A 24,798-nucleotide genomic window follows, 5' to 3' on the forward strand; every position below is an offset into this window, starting at 1 on the left:
TGTGATGGAGGACACGATCTGGCCTATCAACCTGTTGAGGTTGGTGTAGGTGGGCCGCTCGATGTCCAGGTTGCGGCGGCAGATGTCGTAGATGGCCTCGTTGTCCACCATGAAGGCGCAGTCGGAGTGCTCCAGCGTGGTGTGGGTGGTGAGGATGGAGTTGTAGGGCTCCACCACGGCCGTGGAGACCTGCGGGGCCGGGTAGATGGAGAACTCCAGCTTGGACTTCTTGCCGTAGTCGACGGAGAGGCGCTCCATGAGCAGGGAGGTGAAGCCGGAGCCGGTGCCGCCCCGAAGCTGTGGAACACCAGGAAGCCCTGCAGCCCCGTGCACTGGTCAGCCTGGCAAGGAGAGACAAGGGGGGGGCATCTTCAGTCCGGGCAGCAGCAGAAGTTGCTCCTTCCTCTCTGTGGCCTTACGAGGACATTTGGGGGATTTCCAGCAGCTGAGCAGGAGCCACCGGGATGGGTGACAGGGTGGCCCTGACCCATCTGTTGGGCACTGACTCATGGGGGTGGTGAATCCCCCGGGAAGCCCCTCGGCCGCGGGGTGGGAGAGCAGCCAGAAGCACCTCGCAGGGGGCCAGTGCCACCGGCTCAGTGGCAGAACAGGACAGGTTTGGAGACAGGGTTTGGGCATCAGGGAGTGGGGCAAAGCATCAGCCCCGGCACGGCCGCACAGCTCCGGGAGGGGCTGCCACAGCCTGCGCAGCCATCGGGACGCTCGTCCCCAGCCCCACGCAGCTGGACTCGGCCGCGGCGAGAGCCAAGCGGGAACAAAGGCGGAATTGCACAGCTCAGCACCGCCGGCGCCCGGGGGCCGCGGCGCTGTGGAGCGGCTCCAACACCCCAGCTGCGCCGCAGCCCGCTGCCAGCCAATGGCAGCCGCTGCAGAACAGGATTAACATTAATTAATATATTAAATCTAAACCCAGCCAGGCTAGTCCAGAGGGGAGGGCGAGACTGAGAACCCAGTCTTTGTCCTCGGCTCGCCACCCACGAGGCCCCCCCGCCGCCCCTACCAGCTTGCGGATGCGGTCGAGGACCAAATCGATGATCTCCTTCCCGATGGTGTAGTGCCCGCGGGCGTAGTTGTTGGCCGCATCCTCCTTGCCCGTGATCAGCTGCTCGGGGTGGAAGAGCTGCCGGTACGTCCCCGTGCGCACCTCGTCTGCGGGGAGAGCCCGCACGCCCCGTTAGCGCCTGGCACCCATCGACACCGGCCCCCCCGCAGCCCCCCGCGCTCACCGATCACCGTGGGCTCCAGGTCCACGAAGACGGCCCGCGGCACGTGCTTGCCGGCCCCCGTCTCGCTGAAGAAGGTGTTGAAGGAGTCGTCCCCCCCGCCGATGGTCTTGTCGCTGGGCATCTGCCCGTCGGGCTGGATGCCGTGCTCCAGGCAGTACAGCTCCCAGCAGGCGTTGCCGATCTGCACGCCCGCTTGGCCCACGTGGATGGAGATGCACTCGCGCTGCGGGGGCAGGACATGGCGCCGTGTCACCCCTGGGGTCCCCCCTTTGTTCCCCCCGCAGCCGCAGCACCCGCCCGGGGCCCCGCAGGGACGCTGCCCCCGGGACGGGCTGGGAAGGGCCGGTTCCCGGGGCTGGATGGGGCCAGATCCTGCCCCAACCCACCCTATTGTTCTGGGTCCCAGCAGGCACCGAGTGCTGCAGGGGGACCCCGCTCCAGAGCCACACCCAGTGCAAGGGGGGGTGCTCAGCTCCGGGGGTCCCATCCTGCCCCCCCGAGGGAGCTGGGACCCTGCCCGTTGTGGGATGGGGAGCTCAGCACCGGAGGCTCATCCTGCCCCAAGGGACTGGGACCACAGCCAGGACAAGCCAGGGAGCCCTGAGGGTCCCATCCTGCCCTACCCACCCTGTTGAGACCCAGCAACGCCCAGTCTTGGGGGGGTCAGCACCGGGGGCTCATCCCACCCACTCGGGTCCCATGGAACCAGGGTGACGCCCAGTGTGGGACTGGGGGGCCCCATCCTGCCCTGCCGTGTTCTCCGGTGCAGGATGGGGTGCTGAGCACCGGGGGGGCCCATCCTGCCCTACCTGCCCCACTGCACCCGGGCCACACCCCACACCAGGGAACCCCTCCTGCCCCGTTAAACCGGGGCCACGCCCAGCACAGGCTGAGGGCTCAGCACCGCGGCGGTCTGTCCTGCCCGGTTTAACGGGAGCCACGCCCAGTGCGTGACAGCAGCTCAGTACTGGGAAGGGGGGCCCGATCCTGTCTCGTCGAACAGGGGCCACACCCAGTACGGGCTCAGGGCTCAGCACCGGGGTCCCATCCTGACTAGTTTAACGGGAGCCATGCCCGGTGCGGGCTCGGGGATCAGCACCGGGGACCCATCCTGCCCGGTTTAACGGGAGCCACGCCCGTTGCAGGCTCGGCGCTCGGCCCCGGGGACCCATCCTGCTCGGTTTAAGGGCATCATGCCCGGTGCGGGCTCGGGGCTCGGTCCCGGGGGTCCCACCCGCCCGGTTTAACGGCAGCCACGCCCGGTGGGGACTCGGTGTCAGCCCGAGGGAAGGCAGGGGGACCCATCCAGCCCCGTTTAACGGGCGCCACACCGGAGGATGGGTCCCGGACGACCCCTCCTGCCCGGTGTAACGGGAGCCACGCCCGGTGCGGGCTCAGCCCCGGGGCCGAGGGCCCCATCCCGGTCATCCCGGGCGGGGGGGGGGCCGGGACCAGGGACATGGGCGGGTGCGGGGGACGGGGATGGGGACAAGGGCGGGCGCGGGGGACGGGGACCGGGGACCGTGGACGGGGACAAGGGCGGGCGCGGGGGGGACGGGGACCGGGGATGGGGACCGGGGACAAGGGCGGGCGCGGGGGGGATGGGGACCGGGGACAAGGGCGGGCGCGGGGGGGACGGGGACCGGGGACGGGGACAAGGGCGGGCGCGGGCACCCCCTCTCACCATGGCGGCGGTCGGCTCCGGGGCGGTCTCACAGCCCGACGCTGAGGCGGTCGATGTAAGAGGCGCGGCGGAGCGCGGCGCTCGGCGCGGGGCTTTATAGGGCGGCGGGGCGGGGCGGGCGGCGGGGCGGGGGGGCGGCGGCGGCGGCCATTGGCGCGGGGCGGGATGAGGTAATGCCCCCCCGGAGCCGCAGACAAAGGCCGGGCGGTGCGGGGGGGGGGCGCGGGCTGCGGCGGCCACGGCCCTGTCCCCGGCCCCGTCCTTGTCCCCGGCCCCGCCGCGCCCCGGTCCCCGCTCTCGGCCAAGCCGCCCGCCCCGCCCTGGTCCCCGGCCCCAGCCCTGTCACCGTCCCCGGTCTGGCCGTGCGCCGCCGCCCTGGCCCCCCGTTATGGCCCCGGCCCCGTCCTCAGCCACGCCCTGGTCCCCAAGCCCGGCCATGTCCCTGTCCCCATCTGTGCCACCGCCCCCCGTCCGGCCTCTGCCCTGGCTCCCGGTTATGCCCCTGTCCCCATCCTCGGCCACACCCCGGTCCCTGTCCCCAGCCACGCTGTTGTCCCCATCCCCAGTCACACTCTGGTCCCCATCCCCAGGTCCCTAGCCAGGCGCCTGTCCCCATCCCTGGGGACGCTGTCCCCGTGCCTGGCCATGCCCCAGTGCCCTGGTTCTCAGCCACGTCTTGGCCCCCGTCCCCACCGTGGCCCGGTGCCTGTCCTGGCCGCAGCCTGGCCCTTTCCCGGCCGTGCCCCGTCCCTTCCAGCGCCTCTTTGTCTGCTCGGGCAGCAGCCACCAGCCCCGCGGGGCCCAACCGGGGGGAGAAAGCGCCGTCCCCCGGGGCAGCTGGGGACGAGCAGGGCGGGGGGACTGGGGACGGTGGGGGGACACGGGGGACAAAGCCCGAGGTGGCTCCCAGCACAGCTTTTGGGGCTGGGGGGCCCAGACCGAGCGGCAGCTGCTCTGCGGCAGCTGGTGGTTGGGACACAGCTGGGACACGGGGGCACGCGTCCCCCGGCCACCCCTCCATCTGCTGCAGCCCCTGCACACCCCCCTGCCCCGAGCCACTGGCCTGGCGGCCCTGGGGGGGTTCCCCTTCCACGGGGGGTTCCCCTTCCCGTTTGTCCCTGCAAAGCCCACTGGGGCTGGGGGTCGTCCCCCCGAGGCGGGGGGCTCCGGGGGGCTCTGTCCCCACAGAGGGGTGACCCCACGCCGCAGGCGCAGGCAGGGCTGGCCCCAGTGCCGCAGGTGGAGCTGCCAGGATGGCCCCCCCCTTGCTGAGGAATCACGTTTTCTCTGCGTTTCCCACGTTATGCGGATTTGTGGGCAGCCCCTCGTTCCATGTCCCCACTACCAGCCCCATGTCCCCGCCGCCAGCCCCATGTCCCCACTGCTGGCCCCATGTCCCAGCCCCACACTCTGCCGGTCTGCTGCTTTTGGGGTGCTGCTGAAGCGGGGTGGGAGCAGGGAGGGGGCCGGGGCTCGGCTCCCCAGGGGCTGTGGGGCTGCAGACAAAGAGGGGCCGGGATTTGGGCATCGCCCACCAGAACAAAGGACCGGGTGGCCCTGGCTGCGCCGAGCGCAGGAGAACCGGGAGATTCGGCTCCCGCCGGGCTGGTCCCCATTGCAAATGGGTGCTTAGGGGGACCCCGGCCCAGAGCCGCTCAGCCCCCAGCCCTGACCCCGCAATGGGTCCGTCCCTGCCTGGGAAACGCCTCTTGCCTTTGTCTCCCCACGGCCCCGAGCCCTGGGCACCGGTGTGGGGCCTGGTGGGGCGTCCCCAGGGCGTCCCAGGGCCTGGGGTTCTGGCAGCCCCCACCTCGGGGACCCCTCTCCAGGCTGGGGGGGTCCCTGCCCATCCTGTCCCCCGAGCCGTGGGCAGGGGGTGCTCTGTGGGGTGGCGGGGGCTCAGCCCCCCCAGGCGATGCGGGGTGTAGGGCGAGGGGCCCTGGGTGCGGGGGGTGCCCCCCCCAGCCCCTTCCCACCTCGTTAGGTATGGAAGGCCACTCGTCCCCGCGGTGACCGCTGCCAGGCAACGGCCGTGGTGGCGGGGTTGCTAGGAGACCGGTTGCTAAGAGACGGACTGGGACCCCCCCCCCCCTTCGCATTCCCCTTCCCCAACATCCATCCTGGGGCCTGGCCGGGGGGGGGTGTGGGGAGACGGGGCTGGGCCCCCCCGCTGCCCAGCCCTGCTGTGCTTGGGGGGGGGGACCATCCCCGGGGCCCCCAGTGCCTGACCCCCCTGTGCGGGGGGGTACACAGGCCCCGGGGACCCCAATGCCCAGCCCCACTGCACCCTGCCATGGGGTCACCAGCCCCGGTGCCCCCCCCCGGTGTCCAGCCCCAGTGTGTGCCATTTGGGGGGGGCCTGGCCCAGCCCCCAGCCGCCCCCCCAGCTCCCAGCCCCCCCGGCTGCCAGCCCCCCAGTCCTTCCCGGCCGCCCGGGCTTGTGTTGACTGTTGGTAGCAACGCGGTGGCTCCTGGTGACGGTTGCTGCCCCCCCCGCCATGTCGGCCGCCCGGGCACCACCGAGCGGGACAGGCCGTTGGCCACGCCGGGGTCCCCCCCCGGCCGCGCAGAGCCCCCAGCCCAGCCCATGGCCGCCCCCCCCGGGCTGGGTGTCTTGGGGGCTCCGGGAGCCGGCGTCTTCGCTCCCCTGCGGCGGCGCAGCCCGGCGTGGCCTGATTTCCCAGACACTGGCTCCATGCCCGCGGCATGGCCGAGGTTTCCAGCCCCCCCCCCAGTCTGGGGCCTTCCTGGGGTCCCCTCACCGGTGACCTCGCACCCCACGGCCGGGACACATCGGTCCCCAGGGATCAGGGGGTCCCAGCACCGTCGGGGGCTGCCGGGGCTCCCGGGGAGGGGGTGACGTCCCGGGCACCGGCTGCTGCTATTTTTAACCTGTTTTCCCGCAGAACGCGGCGTGCGAGCGCCCGCTCTGTCCGTCTGTCTGTCCCCTGCCGCCATCGATGTGACGGGTTCATTGAAACGGAGAGAGGGGCCAGCGCGGGGGCTGCTCCTCGCCGGGGTGCAGGATGAGGCCCTGCGGCGGTGGGGGGCACCGGATGGGCCCCACTGTCCCCCGGCTGGCTCGGGGTGGGACTGGGGGGCTGGAGGGGTGCAGCGAAGGCGGTGGCACCCGTCCCTGCCCGCACCCAACCCCACAGCCCCCCTCCAAAGGGCAGGGTGAGGGACCCCCCCAAACCCCGGTGCTGGGGCAGCGGGTGACCCCATCCCCATAGGAGGGAGCAGGGGGGTGTCACCGCATGTCCCCGCAGCCTGGGTGCCCCGTGCCCCCCCCGCAGCCCCCCGTCCCTCCCCGCACTGCGGGAGCCACAACAAAAGGCTCAGCCCCCGGGAGAGGGGACACGGGGGGGACACGGGGGCAGGACAGGGCGCAGGGGAGGCAGCGGCGGGTGCAGGGGGCTGCGGCCCCGCCGGCTGTGGGGAGGGGGCTGCAGCATCGCTCGGCGCTCGCGGGCAGCACCGCATTGCGGCAAAGACTGCAATAAAGGAGCGGGGCGGCGGCGGCGGCGGCAGTGGGGGCGAGGCGGGAGAGACCCCGCTACCGGGGGGACCCCGCTCCGCTCGGCCCTCCCCAAAGCACCCCCGACCCCCAGCAGGGCCCCGGAGCCGGGGGGGTGCGGGCTCGGGGGCTCTGGTGGCATCGGTGGCTCAAGGAGTGGGTGTCATGGGGACACCGGCCACCCCGGCCCCAGGCGGGTGCCAGCACCGAGGATGTGCCCAGGGAGTGGGTGGACATTGGGGTGCCCAGGGAGTGGGGGGGACACGGGGGATGCTCAGGGAGTGGGTGGACATTGGGGTGCCCAGGGAGTGGGGGGGACACGGGGGATGCTCAGGGAGTGGGGGGACACTGGGGTGCCCAGGGAGTGGGGGGGGACATGGGGGACACCCAGGGAGCGGGGGGATGCTGGGGACACCCAGGGAGTGGGTGGACATTGGGGGTGCCCAGGGAGTGGGGGGGACACGGGGGACGCCCAGGGAGTGGGCGGATGCTGGGGTGCCCAGGGAGTGGGGGGACACGGGGGACACCCAGGGAGTGGGGGGACACGGGGGACACCCAGGGAGCAGGGGGATGCTGGGGTGCGCAGGGAGTGGGGGGGACACGGGGGATGCTCAGGGAGTGGGTGGACACTGGGGTGCCCAGGGAGTGGGGGGGACACGGGGGACACCCAGGGAGCAGGGGGATGCTGGGGTGCCCAGGGAGTGGGGGGGACACGGGGATGCTCAGGGAGTGGGTGGACATTGGGGGTGCCCAGGGAGTGGGGGGGACACGGGGGACACCCAGGGAGTGGGGGGGACGCTGGGGTGCCCAGGGAGTGGGTGGACATTGGGGTGCCCAGGAGTGGGGGGACACGGGGGACACCCAGGGAGTGGGGGGACGCTGGGGTGCCCAGGGAGTGGGGGGACACGGGGGACACCCAGGGAGTGGGGGGACATGGGGGACACACAGGGAGCAGGGGGATGCTGGGGTGCCCAGGGAGTGGGTGGACATTGGGGGTGCCCAGGGAGTGGGGGGGACGCCCAGGGAGTGGGGGGACGCTGGGGTGCCCAGGGGAGCCCTGGGGGCCCCGGCTCAGCTGCTGTGCACGGCACTGTGCAGTGGGGGGCCGGGTGCAGCCTTGGGGTGGGGGGGGACAGGGACCTCAGGGGTGCGCAGGGGGACACGGTGGCCCCACAGGGACGTGCTGCTCTCGGCCACGCCAGGACACTCCCCGGGGCCGTGGGGACATCGCCGTGGCTGGTCCCCCGGGGACGTCCTGGTCCCCCCACCCTCAGCTCTCTGCAGAGCAGCCCTGCATGGGGACAGGGTGCCTTTGCCGGGGTGGGGGGCACCAAGGGAGTGACCCCACTGCAGGGGTGGGGGTTGAAGCCCAGCGTGGGGGTCTCCGGGGCTGCCCATGTCCCCACACTGTCCCCAAACCCATTTCTGGCCCCGGGGAGGTGACCCTGACCCGCACTCACCCCACCCCAGGGCGGGGGGGGGCCCAGGGTGCTGCTCCCCGGGGGTAAGCGTGGGGTGCCCCCCCCGCCCCATCCATCCTGCCCCACAGGAGCTGTCCCTGCGTGGGCTCCCCCGAGGAGCCGCCCCAGGGGCTGGCAGCGGAACAGGGGCGGTGGCCCCGGCGCAGGAGCCGGCGCGACGGGCGCCCGCGGGGCTTCCCACGGGAACGGGACCGGGACCGGGACGGGGACAGCCGGACCCCCGCGGCCCCCGGCCCAGGCTGGGTGGAGCACCCCCCCGGGTGCTCCCCGGGCAGAGCCCCCCCGGCTGAGCCCCCCGCCCCTAACACCCCCCACAGCCCCCCCCGCCCCAGGCCCCCCCAGCGCCCCCCCGGCCCCGCTGCCCCAAATGCCCTCCGCCCCCCCCGCGCCCCCCGCCCCATAACGCCCCGCCCCTCCTGCCCCAGCGCCCCGCCCCTCGCCCCGCCTCCCGCCCGCCACATTCCACTCTGCCGACGTCACCGCCTACGCAGCCTCGCCGACTTTCGAACCGATCAATCGGAATCGAGGCGGGGCGGCGAGGGCGTGGCCAGGGGGGAGGGCGTGGCCGGCGGGACAGCGCCGTCCCGGAGGGGCGGGGAAAGGCGGTGCCCCGCCCATCACGCCCCGCCCCCGGCCCCGCCCCCGGGGGTATAACCGGGGGGGGCCCCCCCGGCCGCCCCTCGCCTCCCTCCTCGGCAGCTCCGTAACGGTTCGGGCAGTGAGCGGCCATGGTGAGGGCCGGGCCGGGGGGCGTGGGGGCCCCGCGTGGGCCGGGGCAGCCCGGGGGCTGTGGGACCCCCCGGGGCAGCGCGTGGGGCTGGGGGGGGGGGGCGGTGCTCGGTCCCCCCGTGTCCAGGGCAGCGCGTGGGGCTGGGGGGGGGAGTGCTCGGTCCCCCCGTGTCCAGGGCAGCGCGTGGGGCTGCGGGCCGGGGGGTGCTCGGTCCCCCCGTGTCCAGGGCAGCGCGTGGGGCTGGGGGGGGGCGGTGCTCGGTCCCCCCGTGTCCAGGGCAGCGCGTGGGGCTGGGGGGGGGGCGGTGCTCGGTCCCCCCGTGTCCAGGGCAGCGCGTGGGGCTGGGGGGGGCGGTGCTCGGTTCCCCCCGTGTCCAGGGCAGCGCGTGGGGCTGCGGGCCGGGGGGGTGCAAAGGCTCCTCGCGTGTCCAGGGCACCCCGTGGGGCTGCCGAGCGCTTGCACACCCCCGGGCAGGCCCTAAGGTGGGGGGGACGTGGGGCACTGTGTGTCCCCGGTGTGGGGCGGGGGGGGCCGGAGCCGTGGCCCCCCCGGGTCGGGGCTCGCTGCCCCGGGTGCTGCCACCCCCGGGCTCCCTGTCCCCCCGCGTGGGGACACGCCGCGGTGCACCGCGTGTCCCGGGCTCCCACGCAGGTCCTGGGTACATCCCCACGGCCCCCCCCAACCGCCCGTGGGGCTCCCCGAGTCGGGGGGGAACCTGTCCCCGGGGGGGTGTGGGGGTGCCGGGGGGACCCTCCCTGGGGACTCTTCCGCGGAGTTTGCTCTTGTCCCGAGGGGGGGCAGCGCCCGGCCCCGGGGGGGGGGGGGATGCCGGTCGGGCGCCCATCCCCGTGGGTCGGGGCTGGCGCGGCGGGAGGTGGTGGCCGGGGGGGACAGGCCGGGGTTGCGCAAGGGCTGGGGGGATTCCCTTTCCGTGGGGCTGGGAGGGGGCTGAAGTCATCCCTGTCCCAGTGCAGGGACTGGGAATGGGGGGGGCTGGGAATAACCCTGGGGAACCCCAACTCCCGGCTCTGGGGCAGCGGAGGGGGTGAGCAGCACTCGGTGCCTGCTGGGACCCAGAACAATAGGGTGGGTTGGGGCAGGATCTGGCCCCATCCAGCCCCGGGAACCGGCCCTTCCCAGCCCGTCCCGGGGGCAGCGTCCCTGCGGGGCCCCGGGCGGGTGCTGCGGCTGCGGGGGGAACAAAGGGGGGACCCCAGGGGTGACACGGTGCCATGTCCTGCCCCCGCAGCGCGAGTGCATCTCCATCCACGTGGGCCAAGCGGGCGTGCAGATCGGCAACGCCTGCTGGGAGCTGTACTGCCTGGAGCACGGCATCCAGCCCGACGGGCAGATGCCCAGCGACAAGACCATCGGCGGGGGGGACGACTCCTTCAACACCTTCTTCAGCGAGACGGGGGCCGGCAAGCACGTGCCGCGGGCCGTCTTCGTGGACCTGGAGCCCACGGTGATCGGTGAGCGCGGGGGGCTGCGGGGGGGCCGGTGTCGATGGGTGCCGGGCGCTAACGGGGCGTGCGGGCTCTCCCCGCAGACGAGGTGCGCACGGGGACGTACCGGCAGCTCTTCCACCCCGAGCAGCTGATCACGGGCAAGGAGGATGCGGCCAACAACTACGCCCGCGGGCACTACACCATCGGGAAGGAGATCATCGACCTGGTCCTCGACCGCATCCGCAAGCTGGTGGGCGTCCCATGGGGTCTCACAGGGTGGGTCTGTCCCCAGGGGGGTGCCTGGGGCAGAGGGAAGCCCGTGTCCCGGGGGAGGTGATCAGCAGGTCCTTCTTGCTGCGTCAGCGCTCTGGGGCGGAAGGTGGGGCTGCCCCAGGAGGGACCTGCTGCCCCAGGGTGTGGGTGACAGGTCTGGGCTGTCCCCAGTGCCCACATGGGACACGCCTGCCCCAGGGGCAGCACGGCCCCGTCCCAGCCCGGTGCCAAGCCCGGCTGTGGGGAGGACAGAAGCCCCACGCCTGGGGCAGGAGGGGGCCGTGTAGCCCTGGTTTGGGTGCTGGTGTGGCACTGGTTTGACTGGTGTGGCTGCCCAAGCTCTTTGAACCTCTGGTTCCCACGCCGGGGCTGGCGCCGGGGCTGGCCGGACCTGCTGTGCCGCGGGCTCCGCTCGGGGAGCTCCCGGCACATCAAAGGCTGAGCTGGCTGCCTGTGGGCTTGCGTGGGACGGGTGGCTCCTGCTGCACCCGTCCTGGGGAGGACAAGGGTGGGAAGCCATGGCTGACCTGCTCCGGACCCCGCTGGGGACTCTCCCAACAGGCTGACCAGTGCACGGGGCTGCAGGGCTTCCTGGTGTTCCACAGCTTCGGGGGCGGCACCGGCTCCGGCTTCACCTCCCTGCTCATGGAGCGCCTCTCCGTCGACTACGGCAAGAAGTCCAAGCTGGAGTTCTCCATCTACCCGGCCCCGCAGGTCTCCACGGCCGTGGTGGAGCCCTACAACTCCATCCTCACCACCCACACCACACTGGAGCACTCCGACTGCGCCTTCATGGTGGACAACGAGGCCATCTACGACATCTGCCGCCGCAACCTGGACATCGAGCGGCCCACCTACACCAACCTCAACCGCCTCATCAGCCAGATCGTGTCCTCCATCACGGCCTCCCTGCGCTTCGACGGGGCCCTGAATGTCGACCTGACGGAGTTCCAGACCAACCTGGTGCCGTACCCCCGCATCCACTTCCGCTGGCCACCTACGCCCCCGTCATCTCGGCCGAGAAGGCTTACCACGAGCAGCTAACGGTGGCCGAGATCACCAACGCCTGCTTCGAGCCGGCCAACCAGATGGTGAAGTGTGACCCGCGGCACGGCAAGTACATGGCGTGCTGCCTGCTGTACCGCGGGGACGTGGTGCCCAAGGATGTCAATGCCGCCATCGCCACCATCAAGACCAAGCGCACCATCCAGTTCGTGGACTGGTGCCCCACTGGTTTCAAGGTGGGCATCAACTACCAGCCGCCCACGGTGGTGCCCGGGGGGGACCTGGCCAAGGTGCAGCGCGCCGTGTGCATGCTGAGCAACACGACGGCCATCGCCGAGGCCTGGGCCCGCCTGGACCACAAGTTTGACCTGATGTACGCCAAGCGGGCGTTCGTGCACTGGTACGTGGGCGAGGGCATGGAGGAGGGGGAGTTCTCGGAGGCCCGGGAGGACATGGCCGCCCTGGAGAAGGATTACGAGGAGGTGGGGGCCGACAGCGTGGAGGGCGAGGAGGAGGGGGAGGAATACTAGTGCCTTGTCTCTCTGCCGGTTACACTGTGGTGCTGTTCATTAAAATTGCTCTTTCCAATCTCGCCTCGTTTATTGTCCCGGTGCAATCTGCCTTGCGGTGACCTGGGGGGACGTCCCGAGGCGGGGGGGTCCTGGCTGAGTTGCCCAGCCCTGCTGCCAGCTGGCACGGGGGCTGCGCTGGGGGGGCTGCGTGGGACTGGGGTCCCCTGTCTCATCCCGTGCTGTGAGCTGGCTACGCCCCATCGGGCTGCCTGCATGGGGGGGTTTGCGTGTGTCCCCCCCAGGGGTCCCTGCCACAGGGGTGGGTCCCCCAGTGGGGTGAGGACCCCTGGGAACAGCCCCCCAGGAGGCTGGGAGCCCCCCGTGCCCTGTCCTCGCCTGCCCCAGCAGCCGCCCTCCAGCGCCGGGTGCGTGGGCAGGATCTGGCCCTGGGCACGGCTGCCGCAGACGGGCTGTACGTGGTCTCATGCTGCTCCTGGCATGGAGCTGCTCCCCGGGCCGAGCGCTGCAGAGCCGGGGGGGTCCCCGCAACCCCGGGCAGAGCACTGACCCCTTCCCGTAAGCGCCGCCCTCACTGCCCGGGAAGGGGGGTCCGGGGGGGGGCCCGAGCCCGTTATCCTGTGCTGCCCCTGCACATGGCGGCTCCGGCAGAGCCGAGTCATGGCTGCCCCTACAAAATGGAGGGGGCACAGGGCCCCCCCTCTCTGGGTGCTGGGAGGGGCAGGGCCTGCATTGCCTCCTCCGTGGGGCTGAGCCCCCCGGGCAGGATGGGACCCGGCTGAGCTGGGGGTTCTGCCAAGCCCTGCAGCAGGGGCTGAGGGGGGGCTCCCCCCGCCCCTCTCTGCATCCAAGTGTGGGGGGGTCTGCACCCCCCTCTCCCTGTGCCACATGGGGGGACCCCTTAATACCCAGTACTGCCCTGCACCCCACGGGGTCCCCTGGCTCCTGTCCTGGCAGGGATCTGTGCCCCCCCCCCGGGCACCCCCGGCCCCTCTCCCCACCACCCCCGGTGTTACCGGCCTCCTCTGCCTGCAGCCCCCCGCCCCGCATCCCGGGGGGGTCCCCGGCAGCCCCCCGCCCCGCATCCCGGGGGGGGTCCCCGGCCACTCCGGTGGGGGGGAACACCTGCAGCCCCCCGCCCCGCATCCCGGGGGGGGTCCCCGGCCACTCCGGGTGGGGGGAACGCCTGCAGCCCCCCGCCCCGCATCCCGGGGGGGTCCCCGGCCTCTCCGGGGGGGGGAAACTCCTGCAGCCCCCCGCCCCGCATCCCGGGGGGGGTCCCCGGCCCCTCTCCCCGGCCCCCTCGAGGGGGCACCCGCAGACCCGTTCTCCCCCCCCCCCGCCGGGAGACCCCTCCCCTCGCGCCCGCACCCCGGGTCCCCCCGGCGGGGCGGAGCCGCCGCCCGCTATAAACAGCCGGTACCGGCGGCCGCCGCCCTCCCGGTCCTGCCATGAGCCGCGCCGGCCGCGGCCCCCCCCCGCGCCGCGCCCTCGGGGCGCCGCCGCCCCTCACCGCGGCTCCGGGGCGGCTGGCGGCGGCGGCGGCGGCGCGGGGCGCGGAGCGGGAGGAGCTGGCGGCGCTGAACGATCGCTTCGCCGCTTTCCTGGAGCGGGTGCGGGCGCTGGAGCGGCAGAACGGGGACCTGCGAGCCGCCCTGGGCCGCGCCGCCGCCGCCGCCGCGCCCCGCGCCGCCGGGCTGGTGCAGGGGGAGCTGCGGGGGCTGCGGGAGCGGCTGCAGCGCCTCGGCCGCGACCGCGACCGGCTCCAGGCCGAGCGAGACGGGCTGGCCGCCGACCTGGCGGCCCTGCGGCAGCGGTGGGTGGGCGGGCGGCGGGGCGGGGGGTGCCCCGGGGCGGGGACCGGGGGATGCACCGGGATGTGGGGTGCACCGGGATGTGGGGTGCCCCGGGGCGGGGACCGGGGGACGCGCCGGGATGAGGGACGCGCCGGGATGAGGGACGCACCGGGATGTGGGGTGCACCGGGGCGGGGACCGGGGAACGCACCGGGATGAGGGACGCACCGGGATGTGGGGTGCACCGGGGCGGGGACCGGGGAACGCACCGGGGTGAGGGACGCACCGGGATGTGGGGTGCACCGGGGCGGGGACCGGGGGATGCACCGGGGTGAGGGACGCACCGGGATGGGGACCGGGGGACGCACCAGGATGAGGGATGCACCGGGATGTGGGGTGCACCGGGGCGGGGACCGGGGGATGCACCGGGGTGAGGGACGCACCGGGATGGGGACCGGGGGACGCCCCGGGGTGAGGGACGCACCGGGATGTGGGGTGCCCCGGGGCGGGGACCGGGGAACGCACCGGGATGAGGGATGCACCGGGATGAGGACCGGGAGACACACTGGGATGAGGGACGGACCGGGATGAGGACCAGGGGATGCACCGAGATGAGGGACGCACCGGGATGGGGACCAGGGGACGCACCGGGGTGGGGGATGCACCGGGATGTGGGGTGCACCGGGGTGGGGACCGGGGGATGCCCCGGGTGTACTGGGGGGGGGTCGGGGTGCACTGGGGCCAGGGGTGCGCCCAGCAGACGCTGGAGAAAGCGCTGGGGATGCCCGGGGGGCACTGGAAGAGCGGGGCTCTGCGGCAGGGCAGGGCACTGGGGGGGGCATGGCGGGGTGGGGACACTGGGGGTGGACAGGGACGAGCGCTCGGGCGGGGGGAGAGGAGGCCGGGGCAGGGCTGGATCCCCCAGGGACGAGCGTGTCCCAGTGAGGGGCCCTGGGGGGCTGCAGTGGGGTCACGGGCCCACAGCCCCGGGGCGGTGTGGCAGGGCCTGGGTGGGGTCCCCCGGGGTCTGGGGGTCCTGCCCTAGCTGGGCAGGGACAGGGACACCCCAGAGCTGCCCCTTCCCGGGCCCTCGGGGGCTGCGAGCAGGGGGTGGCTCAGCCTTGCGGGGCTCCTCTTCCTCCTCCTCCGTCCCTGTGTGCCTGCAGCTTGGGGGGGGCTATGGGAGGGCGGGGGGCCCCAGGCAGCAGGAGGCACGAGGGGGGGTCTGCACCCTGTCCCCACCTCCTTCTCACCCCTGCTCTCCCCAGGCTGGAGGACGAGACGCAGAAGCGGGAGGATGCGGAGAAGAGCCTGGTGTTGTTCCGCAAGGTGAGGGGGCTGGGGGGCCCGTTCCCCCCGTGCAGTGCCCGTTCCCCCCGTGCAGTGCACGCCGGTGATGCCCCTGCCCTATGCAGGGCCCCTGCCCTGGCTGCCCACACATGCGAAGGCCCCAGCGATGCCCCACGCACCAGGCACTCCCCATCCTGTCCCACCCCAAGGGGGACCCCGGGGGGGGTCCCGTCTCCTCCGTGCTGTCCCGCAGCTCAGCCCGGCCTCTCCCCGCAGGACGTGGACAATGCCACGCTGTCCCGCCTGGAGCTGGAGCGCAAGGTCGAGCTGTTGATGGACGAGATCGGCTTCCTCAAGAAGCTGCATGAGGAGGTGGGGGGCCGGGGTGGGGTGCGGGGGAGTGGGTCGGGTCCGTGTGCCACTGCGGGACAGCCCGTGTGCCCGCGCAGGAGCTGCGGGACCTGGAGGTGAGTGCCCCGAGCCCGGCGGCGCCGGTGGAGATGGAGGTCTGCAAGCCGGAGCTGACGGCCGCGCTGCGGGAGATCCGCACCCAGTACGAGAGCATCGCCGTGAAGAACCTGCAGGAAGCCGAGGAGTGGTACAAGTCGAAGGTACCCGGGGCTGGGGGGGCCGTGGGGGGGCTGGGGTGCCCGGCAGCCCTAACTCCCCCGGCCCCCACAGTTCGCCGACCTCTCAGACGCGGCCAACCGCAACCACGAGGCGCTGCGGCTGGCCAAGCAGGAGATGAACGAGTCCCGGCGGCAGATCCAGAGCCTCACCTGCGAGGTGGATGGGCTGAAGGGCATGGTGAGAGCCGGGGGGGGGTCGGGGGGGTGCAGGCACCGGGCCCCCACCCTGGTCCTATGTGGCCCCTTCTTCCCCCCGCAGAACGAGGCGCTGCAGCGGCAGATGCGGGAGATGGAGGACGAGTTCGGGGAGGAGATCGGGAGCTACCAGGACGTGGTGGGGCGGCTGGAGCAGGAGATCCAGCAGATGAAGGAGGAGATGGCGCGGCACCTGCGCGAGTACCAGGACCTGCTCAATGTCAAGATGGCCCTGGACATCGAGATCGCCACGTACCGCAAGCTGCTGGAGGGCGAGGAGAGCCGGTGAGGCGGCTCTGCCCCGCGAGGGGCGGCTGGCACACGCAGCCTCACGTCCCCGTCGCTGCCGGCGTGCGGAGTCCGGCCGGGGGAGAGGGTCCCCCCCGTTGGGTCATCCCAAAAAGTTCCCACGGGAGCTTCTTGCTGCGGAGATAAAGGCGCGATGGCGGGGGAGCTGCCGCCGGCTCCGCTCCTGCCACCTGCCCGGCAGCCCACGGGTGCAGCCCGCTGCCGGCCTGGCACAGCCCGGCCTGGCACAGGTTAACCGTGGTGCGGGTCACTGACTCAGTGGTGTGGAAGGGTCAGGGTCACCGGTGATGCCCGGGAGCCCCAGACCCCCCTCACCCCCCTCTCCCCCCCCAGGATCACCGTCCCCCCACACCCCGCCACCTCCTTCAGCATGAGAAGCTCAGGTGAGGGGGGGCCGGGGGTTCCCCGCCACGTCCGGGGGTCTTTCCCCCCTCTCTTGGGGCAGAGACCCCAGGGGGGTGCAGGTGGGTCCCTGCGCCCCTGCCCAGGGTGGCCCCGCGCCCCGGGGGGGGCAGGGGGGGCTGATGGCCTCTCTGTGCCCCAGTGCTGGAGCCGCAGCCCGCGGAGAGCCCGGCGCGGAGGATGGTGCTCATCAAAACCATCGAGACGCGGGACGGGCAGGTGAGGGCTGGGGGCTGCAGGCGCGGGGGGGTCCCGACCCCACCGTGGGGCTGACCCCCACCTTCCCCCCTGCAGCAGGTGGTGACGGAGTCGCACAAGGAGCGAGCGGAGCCGGGGAAGTGATGGAGGGGACCCGCTCCCCACCCTGCACCGCCCGACCCGGCGGGGGGGCCTTGGCGGGGGGCCGGCTGCCCCCCCGCCCCATCCCCATCGCCGCTGCCAGCACCGTGCCTTGTCCCCCCCCCGTTTATTGCTATTTATCGCCTATTTATTCCCCCCCCCCCCCGCCGGAGCCTCCCTTGTATTTAACGTTTACTGCCTCCTGCGCTGCCCGGCCCCGGGGGCGGGGGGGTCCCCGCTCCCCTCCCGCTGACGGAGGGGGCACCGGCTGTCCCCGGGGTCTAAGGGGTCCGGTGGCCCCCGGGCGCTGTGTCCCCCCCCCGGGCCCCCGCCCTGCCTTGGCCCGGCTCCCCCCGGGCCCTGGGGGCGGGAAGGGCTGCAGGGCCGGGCTGGGGGGGGCTCTGGGGGCTGCCCCCCCAATGGCCCCATCCTGCTTGAGCGGCAAATAAAGGCTGTGGCGTGGACGGGGCCGAGTCACCCGTGTCGGCCGTGGGCGGGGGGGGCCGGAGGGGCCCGTGGGGGGGGCGCCCGGTGCTGCACGAAGCCAGCTGGGGGGCGAGGGGCTGCAGGGCTGGGGAGGCAGTGCACAGGGTGGGGGCCGGGCCCGGGGGTCGCACCCGGGGCCGGGGGGGGTGCACGCACCGGGGAGCGGGGCCCGGGGCCCGGGGGGGCGGCGGGGTGCAGGACCCGCGGCGGAGCCGCGCGCGGGGCCGCCGCTATCCCACAATCCTCGCGGCGCTCTGCCCCCCCCCATCCTCTCTATGATCAGCCGCTTTCCTCCCCGGAGCTGATAGGCTGATACCAGCCTATCGCTGAGAGGCCGAGCCCTGGAGCGGTGCTGAACCAATCACAGTCGCGCGCCTGCCGCCGCTGCCGCCTCTCATTGGTCGGCGCTGGGCCGTGGGGCGGGCCATCGGTGATGGCGGCGTTTTATAAACCGGCGGCGGCCGCCGGTACCGGCCTCCGCCTCGGGGAGGAGAAACGGGCCCCGGTCCGCGCCCCGCACCGCCACTCCCTCCGTGTCCGGTACCGCCGTGGCCGCGGGATGGGGCTAGGGGCCCAGCACGGCCCAGGGGAGCGGGGCCGGGCACCCCCCAACAGGCACCCGGCCTCCGCCGGTACCGGGGGGTGGGGGCAGGCCCGGGGGACGCATCCTGGCCCGGGGGGGCGGTGCACGCCGCGGAGCTGCGCAGGAGCCGGCCGGGGACGGCGGGAGCGTGGCCTGTAGGTGAGGGGCTCAGGTGATACCGAAGCCCCCCCCCCCCCCCCCCCCCCCCGGTTCTCCCTGCCCGCTGCGGGCCAGATCCCCCCCCCCCCGCCGCCCCCCGGCCCCGGAGGCGCGGAGCTGGCCTTGATGCTGTGCCAGCGCCGCTCAGCACCAGCCAAACCACGGGGGGGGGTGACCAGCGCTGCCACGGCCCCGAACCCCGCGGCCGCCGTGGGGAGAAATACCGCCCCCCCCCAGTCAGCCCCCCCCCCGGTAACGGGCCCTTCTATCTCCGGCAGCGCCGTGCCCACGAGCCGGGGTCCCGCCGGAGCCGCGAGGGCAGGTGAGAGCACCCCGCCGTGGGACTCGGGCGTCCGGAGCCTCCCCCCGCCAGCAGTGCCCCCCTGTAACTGTGGCACCACCAACCCCCCCCGTGCCCCCCCCCCGTCCCCCGAGAGCGACCTCAGGGCAGGGCCGCAGGGTGCCCGCCCAGCGTGCCGCCTCAGCACCGGGGTTCCCCAGGCCCTGCCACCCCGGTCCCTCCATCCCCAGGGTAGTGGGGCTGTGCTGCTGGGACCCCCCCCCCCCCCCCCCCCCGGAAAGTAGCACCCTAGGTACGTGTGCCCACCGCTCCCCCGCCGTAGGGGGGCTCAGGGCCCCCCTTCTCCCCCTCTCTGCAGGCGTCGAGACCTCCGGAGCCGCCAGCACCTCCAAGGTCGGCTTGGCCCGCCATGTGCCCGTCACCCAGGCAGCATTTTGTATGGCGGGGGGGGCACCCGGACACCTGGGTCCCCTCCCTGGCTCTGACCTCCCCCCGCCCCGGTCCCACTCTTCCCTCTCGTCCCCATAGCGCTTTGGGGCAGTCGGCAAGCCCCAGAAATTCTCCTGCAGCCGTGGGTGGGGTCCCCAGCAGGTCCCCTGCAGCCTTGGGTGGGCTTTCCGGCACGTGGGTGATGGATCGGGGGGCCGGGGGGGCCCAGGCCCAGCCCCCCCGCTGATGGTGGCGTCACCTCCAGGTTCTGCTGCGGTGGCAATCGACTCCGTCCTGGCCCCAGCCCGCTGACACCGAGGACGCGGCTGTGCCCTGGGTGAGTGCCGGGGGACGTGGAGCCCTTCTGGGCCCCCTGTCCCCCCCCAAGGGCTCAGGGGAGTGGGGGCCCCCCACCCACCCTGACTGTGGGGACTCCCCCCAGGAGGAAAGTGTGGTGCAAGACTTTAGGGGGGATGAGGGCCAGTGGGACCCCGAGGTGGTGGCGCCAGCTCTTCCCAGTGTCTCCCCAGGCACCCACCGTGCTAAGGAGTGTGGGGGGGTGTCTCAGGGCTCGGGGTGACCCTGGGGCTGGGGGGGGCCTTCAGGATGGGGGGGGGCAGGAATCCTGGGGTCAGGGAGGGACCCTGGGAGTGGGGCTGGGGGACATTTTGGGACAGGGGTGTTTCTTGGGAGGTTGGGGACACCATGTGGGGTTGAGACTGGGGGGGGCACCCTGGGGAGGTGGGGGGCACGCTGGGGAGGAGGGATCCCGCCCCCGGTGGCAGCCAGGACCCTGACCCGCCGGGGGGACCAGCACGGGGACGATGGGGACGTGCCCACGGACACTGCACAGATAATAAAACAGTTCATGCTGCACCTTGTTGTAGGGTTTCCGGGGTGCCGTGGGCCCGGGGGGGGCGAGCCCCCACCCCTGCCAGCCCTTCCCGGGGGTCCCCCCAGGCTCCCTGGCCCCCGCCGGCGGGAGCCGTGTCCTCCCGGCCACTGGCCACGCGATGGCAGCACCGGCCCACGGCCACGCGGGGCCGGGGCCGGGGCCAGGACCGGGGACCGGGGCTGCAGGGCTCGGCCGGGGGGGCACCCGGCGTCCTGCGGCTCCGCTCCCACCCCGGGGACCCCAAACAGCCCCGGGGCAGGCGGTGTCCCCAGCGTGTCCCCTGACAGGGGTGGCCTGTGCCCCCCCACACCCCTGTGCGTGGCCGGGGGGGCCGTCGCTGTCCCTGTCCCCACCGGCGGCCCCGAGATTGTCACCGCTGCGGGGACAGATGGGGCCAGCACCAAGGAGCGATGGTGGCCCAGCCCCCTCCCTGGCGGTCCCCTCCGTCCCCCCCTGTCCCCCCCCCCCCCCCCGGGGGAGGCGACGGCAGCAGCTGCACATCCAAACCCGGAGTGTTTTATTGGGGGGAACACGGAGCCCAACAATCAGCCGCGGGGACGGGGGGGACCCGGCAATGGGGACAGCACCGGGACACCCCGACGCTCTTGGGGGTGCTGGCATGCGGGGGCGGAGGGGGGGCACTGATGGGGGTGTTTTTGTGAGTGGGGGCTGCGGGGCAGCGTGGGGGCGCGGGTGTCCTCGCGGGTGTCTCGTCGCAGCCAGCGCTACCGCGGGGGACACCAGCCAGAGCTGGGGACCCCCCCGCCGTCCCCGCAGCCCCGGCCCCGCACGGGGGGGCTCAGTCGGGGTAGATGATGAAGCCGGAGAAGGTGCTGTACTTGTTGGTGTTGCCGCCGTGCACTTTACCGCCGTCCAGCTTGACGAAGACCTCGTCGCCCACGTCCAGGTGCAGGATGACGCTGTTGCTGGCGTAGTCGTAGTTCTGGTCCGCGTCCTGCGCGATGGCGCTGGCCCGCACCTGGGGGGCACGGCCGTCAGGGACACCCCCCTCCACCCCAGGCACACAGTCCCTGGGGGGAGCCCGGGAATGGGGTGCGGGGCTGGGGACGGGGGGGCTGAGCTGCTCTGGCCCCCCCCCAGCCCGCTCAGCCCCTCTGTCCATCACCGCTCAAGGTCACGCCGCCCGTCTGCGGCAGAGCCGGGCGAGGGAGCCGGCGTCCCCCCCCGCTCCCTAACTGTTGCCGGCCGGCAGCGGTGACAGGAGGGGCCAGGGACAGAGCCCCCCCGCACCCCGGGGTCCCCCAGCATAGGGCCCCCCCCAGCAGGCAGTTGGAGCTGGGTCTCACCATTGGTGCTCGGTCCTGAGGACCCACTGGTGACCAGATCTGGGGAGCCCTGGGCCCCCCCTCCATCCCAGGCTCCTGCACTGCCCCCGGGGACCAGGGATGCCCCGGGGGGGGCGGGGGCAGCTCCCGGGGTGGGGGCGGCAGAGCTGGCATCGACCGCGCTGGATCGATCCTCGCTTCTCCCATAATAAATGGGAAGCGTCCGGGGCGAGGCGGTGCAGGAGCTGCCGGCCGGCTGCGCCTCCGCGAACAAAGGGACCAGCCGGGGGGGGCACAGCCTGTCCCCCCCACCCCAGGGTTGGTGGCTGTCCTGGCCGGGGGGCACAGCCGGTTGTCCCCGGTGATGGCGGCTGTCCCAGCCGGCCCCGACAGATCCCACTCCCTGCCAGCTCCGAGCCCGGCGCTCCCGGGGGAGTGCGTCCCCCCGTCCCTGCGGCAGGAGCCCTGGGGATGGGGGTTTCGTGTCCCCAAGGCTGAGGCGATGGCAGGTGGTGGGGACGGGTGCGGGGGGGCTCCCCCAGACACCCCCTCCCTGCTGCCAGAGGGGGAACGGCATGGGGGGAGATGGGGGTACTGGGAGCAGGGATGGGGGGAAATGGGATGGAGGAAGAGGGATGGGGAGAAGAGGATGGGAATTGGGGTGGGGGAATTGGATGGGGGAAATGGAATGTGGGGACTGGGGTGGGGGGAATTGGGGATGGGGGACCAGGAATGGGGGGGACCAGGAATGGGGGAACCCAGATTAAGGGAAACCAGAGTGGGAAAATCGGGATGGAAGGAAACAAGATGGGAAAACCAAGAGAGAGGAGCTGGGATGGGGGGGAGCTGGGATGGGGGGGAGCCGGGTGGAGCCGCACAGAGACACGGTGCCGGGTTGGAACAGAGCGAGGGACCGGCCGGGGGGGCAGCGGCACTGGGGGGAGCAGGGTGGGGGGCACCGGGGATACCGGGAGGAGCCGTCACGGGGGTGCCGGCGGCAGTGCCGGTCCCGGCCCGTACCTGCCCGTTCTTCATGAGGTCGGCCCACATGCTGGTGCCGTCGCCGCCGCGCATGAGGACGTGGTAGGTGAAGAAGTAGATGCCGGGCAGGGGGCAGGTGAACTTCCCGCTCGAGGGCTCGTAGTAGTTGCCCACGTTGGTGACCACGTCGTCGAAGCGCAGCACCTCGTAGCCCTCGTGGGGCTTCCGCAGCCCCGCGTAGAAGGCGATCTTGGGGCTGTAGAAGGAGGGGATGTACCCCCCGGGACCTGGCCCCGGTGGCCCTGGCGGCCCCGGCCGGCCTGGCTCGCCCGGCGGCCCCCGCGGTCCCGGTGGTCCGGGGGGACCCCGCACGCCGGCGCGGCCTTTGCGCCCCGGCTCGCCCTTGGCGCCGGGCAGGAAGGGCGGCGGGGAGGCGGCGGGCAGCTCGGGGCCGGGGTAGGGGTCGCAGACCATGCGGCAGCTGCCCAGCATCTCGTAGTGCGCGGCCGCCTTGGAGCTGTGCACCAGCAGCGGGATGGCCACCAGCAGCACCAGCACCATGGCCACGCCGACGGCCGCCCCGGCCACCCGCTTCCTGCGGCTCAGCCGGGAGGCAGCCAGCGCCAGCAGGTCCTCCTCGCCCTTGGGCGCGATGGTGGCACCGGAGGGGCGGACGGCACCCAGCCGCCCACTGAGCCTCACGCCGCGGCGGGGACCGGGCTGGGAGCGGGGATGGGGTGGGATGGGGCTGGGAGCAGGGATGGAGATGGGGACAGGGATGGAGCCGGCTGCGGGGCTAGGAGTGGGGATGGGAGCAGGGATGGAGATGGGGATGAGGATGGGGAGACGGATGGAGCCGGCAGTGGGGCTAGGAGTGGGGATGGGAGCAGGGATGGGAGTGGGAGCAGGGATGGAGATGGGGACAGGGACAGGGATAGAGGCGGCAGCGGGGCTGGGAGTGGGGACGGGAGCAGGGATGGGAGTGGGAGCAGGGATGGAGATGGGGATGAGGATGGGGAGACGGATGGAGCCGGCAGTGGGGCTAGGAGTGGGGATGGGAGCAGGGATGGAGATGGGGACAGGGACAGGGATGGAGCCGGCAGCGGGGCTGGGAGTGGGGACGGGAGCAGCAGCAGGGATGGAGCCGGCAGCGGGGCTGGGGACAGGGACAGGGATGGGGACGGGGACAGGGCTGGTCACAGCAGCAGGGCTGGGGCTGGTGAGGGGAGCGGGGCCGGAGCCGGAGCCGGGAGCGGAGCTGCGGGTGGAGCCGGGACTTGCGCCCGTGATGGGGACGAGACCGGAGCCGATGATGGAACCGGGAGCGGAGCCGGGACCCGAGACGGCGGCGGAGCCGGGGAAGGCGCTGAGACCGGAGCCGGAGGGAGTCGCGACCGGAGCTCCTGCAGCAGCCAGGACCGGAGCCGGTGATGTGACCGGAGCCGGGACCGGGATGGAGCCGCCGCGACGCGCGGGGCAACTTCTCGCCAAGTTGCCCGGGAGCGGGACCCCCGGGAGCGGCCCCCCCTTCCCCCGGGAGCGGCCCCGCGCCGCGCTCTCCCCGGTGTGCACCGCCGGGGCCGGGGCCGGGCTGCGCCGCCCGGGGCGGTTCTCCCGGAGCCTCCCCCGCGCCCCGCTCGGGGTCCCCGGGGACGCGCGGCCCCGGGCCCGCGGCAGAGCCCCCCCCCCCGTCCCCCGCCCCCCCCCGCCGGTGCCCGCCGGTACCTGCCGCCCGCGGCGCCGGGAGCCACGTGCCGGGGCCGCCGCCCGCGCCGCGCCGCGCCCGCAGCCCCGCTCCGCCCGCCCCGTTCGACGGCACCGGGCACGGCGGGGGCGGGGGGAGGGACGGGGCGGGGGGGCGCCGGGCTGCGGGGGGGATGTGAGGGTGCGGGGGGGGGCGTGTGTGCGCGTGCAAGGCGGGTACGGGGGTGGGGGGGGGGGGCTTGGGTGCACGGCCGTGCGTGGCACAGGGGCTGCGTGTGCGGGGGGTGCCCAGGGACCCCCCCCGCCCCGCTGATGCACCCCCGTGGGGCTCAGCCCCGCGCAGGGCCCGGGCAGGCTGGCGGCCGCGGGCCCGGTTTTGGGGGGGCCCTCCCCAGGGCTCACCCCCAGTGCTGCCGGGGAGCCCCGGGCCGGGGGGGCTCTGCCGGGGCGCAGGGTCCCCTCCCAGCCCCGGGAGGGGGTCAGAGCCACCGTCCCCGGGGGGCTCCGGCCCCCCCCCGCGCTGCCCTCGAGGTGCGCAGGCGGCCGGGGGGGTCCGGATCGGGCCCCGGCTGCTCCCAGCGCCGCGGCGGAGCAGGTCTCGGGGGGCCGATTTACGGCTGCTCTTGCCAAATCCTGCCCGAACGTGCTGCGTTGTGCAGAATGAAGTCTCGCCCCCCGCGCTCCCCGGAGAGGAGCTGCTTCCCCGGCCGCCGCCGCGGCCCCTCGTCCACCGCTTCCCGGCACCTGGAAAAATATCAGGGAAAAAGGGAGAAACCGGGTCCCTCCGGGGGCGGTGGGACGAGGGGGTCCCCCTGCACGGAGCCACCGGGGCGGGGACGGGCCCGTGGGTGGCTTTGCACACGCGTGTCTGTGTGCAGGGGTCCACGCGTGTGCTGGCGGTGTCAGCGGCTGGCCCTCCCCGTCTGCGTGTGTGCGGGGATGCAAGCTGGGGGGCACGGGGGTGTGTGTGCGTGCTGTCTGCATGTGTATGCTGTGTGCATGCACGTGTATGCTGTCTGCATGTATGTGCATGCTTCGTGCATGCGTCTGCATGCTGTGTGCATGCGTGTGCATGCTGCGAGTGTGCGTGTGCATGCTGT

At 73.7% G+C, this 24,798-nt stretch overlaps 4 protein-coding genes and 1 pseudogene across 4 annotated transcripts in view; 2 read left to right on the forward strand and 3 right to left on the reverse strand.

Annotated features, from left to right (window-relative positions):
- LOC132320456 (tubulin alpha-1 chain-like) overlaps positions 1-335 on the reverse strand; it is a 1,171-nt gene extending 836 nt beyond the window's left edge. Inside the window, exon 1 of the mRNA XM_059832804.1 lies at positions 7-335. Coding sequence (XP_059688787.1) covers positions 7-258 — 252 coding nt within the window. The 5' untranslated portion in view covers positions 259-335. The remainder of the gene's footprint in view (positions 1-6) is intronic.
- Positions 1-2,985, reverse strand: part of LOC104257957 (tubulin alpha-1B chain-like) — a 9,903-nt pseudogene extending 6,918 nt beyond the window's left edge.
- A 6,904-nt stretch (positions 2,986-9,889) lies between these two features.
- LOC132320416 (tubulin alpha-1C chain-like) lies at positions 9,890-11,915 on the forward strand. Its single transcript, XM_059832733.1, is given in 4 exon segments — positions 9,890-10,131; positions 10,209-10,357; positions 10,942-11,362; positions 11,365-11,915. Coding segments are annotated over 4 exon segments (1,242 nt in total). The 5' UTR covers positions 9,890-10,010.
- A 1,487-nt stretch (positions 11,916-13,402) lies between these two features.
- On the forward strand, positions 13,403-16,877 carry PRPH (peripherin; the record flags this gene model as incomplete). Its single annotated transcript, XM_059832759.1, has 9 exons — positions 13,403-13,731; positions 14,979-15,039; positions 15,277-15,372; positions 15,450-15,611; positions 15,682-15,807; positions 15,889-16,109; positions 16,467-16,516; positions 16,678-16,754; positions 16,830-16,877. Coding segments are annotated over 9 exons (1,170 nt in total), but the record flags the coding sequence as incomplete, so codon positions are not given.
- A 3,649-nt stretch (positions 16,878-20,526) lies between these two features.
- Positions 20,527-22,555, reverse strand: C1QL4 (complement C1q like 4). Its single transcript, XM_059832838.1, has 2 exons — positions 22,034-22,555; positions 20,527-20,706 (listed from the first exon to the last, which is right to left on the reverse strand). The coding sequence occupies exons 1-2, from the start codon at positions 22,553-22,555 to the stop codon at positions 20,527-20,529; spliced, it is 702 nt and encodes a 233-aa protein (XP_059688821.1).
- Between the last annotated feature and the right edge of the window lie 2,243 nt (positions 22,556-24,798).

This window comes from Gavia stellata, chromosome 36 (assembly GCF_030936135.1).
Source record: "Gavia stellata isolate bGavSte3 chromosome 36, bGavSte3.hap2, whole genome shotgun sequence".
NCBI lineage: Eukaryota > Metazoa > Chordata > Aves > Gaviiformes > Gaviidae > Gavia > Gavia stellata.

What these genes read in the sequence shown, in the direction of transcription:
- C1QL4 (XM_059832838.1), bottom strand. Translation starts at nt 22,555, where the DNA reads ATGGTGCTGGTGCTGCTGGTGGCCATCCCGCTGCTGGTGCACAGCTCC. An exon ending in ACCTCATGAAGAACGGGCAG is followed by an intron (nt 20,707 to 22,033) that starts GTACGGGCCGGG and finishes CGTGCCCCCCAG; the next exon opens with GTGCGGGCCAGCGCCATCGC.